At 47.1% G+C, this 4,018-nt stretch overlaps 1 protein-coding gene across 1 annotated transcript; it reads right to left on the reverse strand.

The window, feature by feature from the left end:
• Positions 1-1,609: 1,609 nt before the first annotated feature.
• Positions 1,610-3,919, reverse strand: LOC132386967 (probable G-protein coupled receptor 139). Its single transcript, XM_059959326.1, has 2 exons — positions 3,787-3,919; positions 1,610-2,695 (listed from the first exon to the last, which is right to left on the reverse strand). The coding sequence occupies exons 1-2, from the start codon at positions 3,860-3,862 to the stop codon at positions 1,920-1,922; spliced, it is 852 nt and encodes a 283-aa protein (XP_059815309.1). The 5' UTR covers positions 3,863-3,919; the 3' UTR covers positions 1,610-1,919.
• Between the last annotated feature and the right edge of the window lie 99 nt (positions 3,920-4,018).

Below are 4,018 nucleotides of genomic sequence, written 5' to 3' on the forward strand. Positions count from 1 at the left end.
GAGGTGCAAACAAACAACTGGGTGGCTGGGGATTTTTTTTTAATGTTGATACAGCCATTTTCTAAACTGTTTGAAATGATTCTTGCTCTGAGACAAGATATTATGCATGTGAGGTGTTTGGGGTGCGCACTGATTTGGGGCTGGCACAGATTTTCATTACTTTCGGGCTTTATGGCGATGTTTACCGATTTCGGTGTTCTCACAGATTTTTTGGAGACTGCGGATTTGGAGTTGTGACGGGATTTAATTTCCGATACGTTTATAACCCCTGTACTTTGTCCTTTCAACGGGTGCTTTTGTGGTGCTCTCTTATTTCTGTGTTGTCGAATATGGGATCAGCGTACGCCAGCGGATTTGGATTTACACAAGAATTGTGGGTTGCGTGCGAGTGCTTATTATCGAGTCAGCCGTTTTGTGTACTGTTTGAAAATGATGCTTTGGGATTAGATGATCTGCATGTGGAGCTTTCACCTGGTTGGTGTGCAAAATGATTATGGAGTGCGCTCCTGTTTCAGAATGTGCGCAGATTTGTGGGTGCACACGGATTTGGGTGTTCACACTGATTTGCGGGTTGCTTGCGCATTTGGAGGGGCACACAGATTTGGGGTTGAACATGGATTTGGGGTGTAAACAGATTACGGAATGCGTCGGCCAATATGGGATGCACAGTAATTTGCTGATGTAATTTGCCATATACGGGGTACACACCGATTTGCGGATGTGAGCAATTGTGGTTCATTTGTCGAATGTTGTGGTTCACTTGGATTGGGCGTCCATTCAGAATTGGGTGTGAATGAACGGGTTGACTATTTCGCTGCAAAAGCTGTTGAAGATTCAACTGTAGATAAAGACCTTCCACTTTGCAAATCAGAAGTTTGCAGGGTTAAGAATTAGGGGCTTATGGTAAATCTAGTGGGATACTGGGCACAAGGGGAGGCACCTTTAGAGAACACCTGTGTTCCGTTCATGGGAGAACCGGGTAAAAACAAGAAGGGAAGGAATTATATTGATACGACCTGAATTAGCCCGACGATAACGAATTGTTCCTTATGTCGTGTTGGAAAACTCCATACTGGGTCATGTAGTTCTTGTCATTATGAAGCACTTGAAAACACACTATTTCAGGGTGAAGGTGATCAGGTAGACAGAAATGAAATACAGATTTCATTACAATCGTTGGGGGCGGATATCTTTCATTTCAGTCGTGGGAATGAGTTTAATTTGATTCTCTCTATTGGGCTTCACGTGGTACAATCTGTAGGATTTTTGGAGTGTAATTCAGTTTTCATTAGAACAAAGAAGCAGCAAGGATTTTATTTCCCTATCCTCTACACCATATTCCCGTCCAGTTAGTGGCGGGAACGTGGATTAATTTGGAGTGCCAACCACAATGTATCCAATACCCGCCCTATTTATATGCACGTTAGCCAATCAATCAAGCGGAAGGCGGAAACTAGTGTGTTTGACATGTGATTATCCTACCAGCATCAGACTAGAACACCAGCTGTCTTGTGGGAAAGTCGATCTGTGAGGTTGGAGGGCGGGAATAGGGATAAATGGACATATTCCCAGACCAATGGATGGCTGGCATTTCAGAGTAGTTCGTTGACTGACATCTGGCGAGACCAGGACAGTGCTTTGCCCCTCCCCAGAAACACACTATCCTAATGTCCCGGACCTGCTGGTCAGTCGGACAGTCGGCCCCGGAATAACAACTGCGAGATCAGGCGGTGAATGTGAGAAGTTTGCCTCCGGACTGGAGAAATTGTGGTCGCGTCCGGCTTGGGCTCAGGACGCAGCTTTATTAATAAAATGAAGCACCGAGGGGACAGAATATTTCACCGTCCTAATTATCTGTTCCCTGAATTTTGACTGAGTCACCGCGTAAATAAACGTGTTGGTGCAGCAGCTGAAATCACTCAGCAAAACCCGACGTAGATAAAGATCCATTCAGAATCATTGAAACTGAATCCTTCCCCTGAGACCTGATAATATATGAAATTTACAACAGTTGTCATCCACAGGAGGATGAAGCTGCCGGAGATGGTGAAGAGTAAAATCACAGACCTCCTCCTGTTCTCCATCTCCGGGTCACTGCAGTTCTCCCCCTTGCTCTGACCCTTCAGCCCCTTACGGACCCGACTGGCCACTAAAATGTGTCTGACTGTCAGAGCGTTGAGCAGCAGGATCCCAGCGAAAGGGAGGAATGGAACTAAAATCGTATCGACCCAGTCATATCCTATCCACCCGGGGTCAGTGAAAACATTGTCCCTGAGATCACAGAACCACGGTACATTGTCGATGATCACCCTGGGTTGCCGTGTGAAGTATCGGGGAACATTTTCCATATAGAACAGTGCGCCGATTGTTGTTAGAACCACAGCCGCAGTTTTCCCGGTGCAATATTTTGTTTTCAGCTTCTGACAGCAAATGGCGACAAACCGGTCAAAGGTGAAAGCGACGGTGAACCAGACAGAACAGTGTGTGGCTGTGAAGCTCAGTACATCGATAACACTGCACACAGGAGTGATGCTCAGAAAACTCCACCTGAAGTAATAGGATTTGATTCGCCCCAGAATGACCGCGGTGAAAATGGTCAGTAGATCCGCCGCTGCCATGGCCACCAGGTAGCGAATGGTGCAGGTAGAGAGGCCGCACTTTCCCCGAGACAGGATCACAATCGCCAATAAATTCACTGCGTGTGGGAAAGGGGGAGAAGAGGAGGGTGAGGGGGAGGGAGACAGGGAGAGGGGAGGTGGGAGGGCGAGGGAGCAGAGAGAGTGAGGGAGAGAGAGATAACAGACAGAGGGCATTACTGAACGCATTCCTCAAGGGATCGGGTTTCAGCTGAAGACCAGGCGTTGTGGAGTCAGTGCACGGCTGCTAACCTAACCTGGGACACTGGTCACACTGTCTCTGACCTGCCTTCTTCAGTGTGGAGATGAGACAATGTGTGGACAATCGTCGGCGATAAAAGCGATCTTCATGAACAACATAGGTCGGTGCTGATCCCGATTCCTGTCCCTGACCTGGCCGGTATCACTGATTTAATCGTGACTGACCTGGCCCCTGGAAACTCGTAAATGATGGGGCCGATAAGGCATGCAGAGGAGAGGAACACACACAAAACACTGGAGGGACTCAGCAGGTCAGGCAGCATTCTGTACATGGAATTGAACAAACTTTGGTATTGGGCCGAGACTTTTCTCCAGGACGAAGAGGTGTCCTGGTGAAAATTTACGACGCGTCTCAGAAGGAAAGCAGGAACAACTGAGCAACCTGAGGCTGAGCGGCTCCGTTAATGGATTAATTCCACAGCGCAGTTCAATTCGATAACTCTCGTCAGCAGATCCGTTGGCACTGGTTCAGATGATCAGACCCAATTATTGACCGACAGGCAGTGGGATCCGACTGTGACAGACTCCACAGGGAGATATGAAACACAGGACCAGGGGTTCTCTCTGATCGATAACTCAGAAACAGTGAACTTTACAATGTAAACCCATCCCAGTCACAGCTTGCGGGAGAGCTGCCTGTCCCCACACTGGGACAACTCCGGACAGGGTGTCATTGAAGGTAAGAACAACGTTCGAGTCGATCCCGTGAGTTTGATGAGAGACAGGAGTTTAGTTCCGCTTGTCCTTAAATATGAAAAGTCAGAGTGTTGAACTGACAGGATCAAAATCTCTAACGGATATTTCTACAATGATCATCAAGTTAGAAGCTTGTCAGATTCACATGGTTAACACACAGAAATACCAAACATGAATTGCTCTGCTCACTCACCAGGAACTCCAATGACGGCGATGAACACGTACAGTATTTTCTCCACACTTCTGTACCTATCCAACATTGCAGGCATTTTCTCTGTCCAGTGACCTGTCCGCACTGTCCTACAGGCGATCTCTTGGAATGAAATGTAAAAGCAGCCCATGCCTGCGGTTTTTAATACCATTTAGCGACTCCACAGGGACACATTATAACAGATTTAAAAATAGCTGTTTTAAAATTATTTACA

This window comes from Hypanus sabinus, unplaced genomic scaffold (genome assembly GCF_030144855.1).
Source record: "Hypanus sabinus isolate sHypSab1 unplaced genomic scaffold, sHypSab1.hap1 scaffold_1437, whole genome shotgun sequence".
NCBI lineage: Eukaryota > Metazoa > Chordata > Chondrichthyes > Myliobatiformes > Dasyatidae > Hypanus > Hypanus sabinus.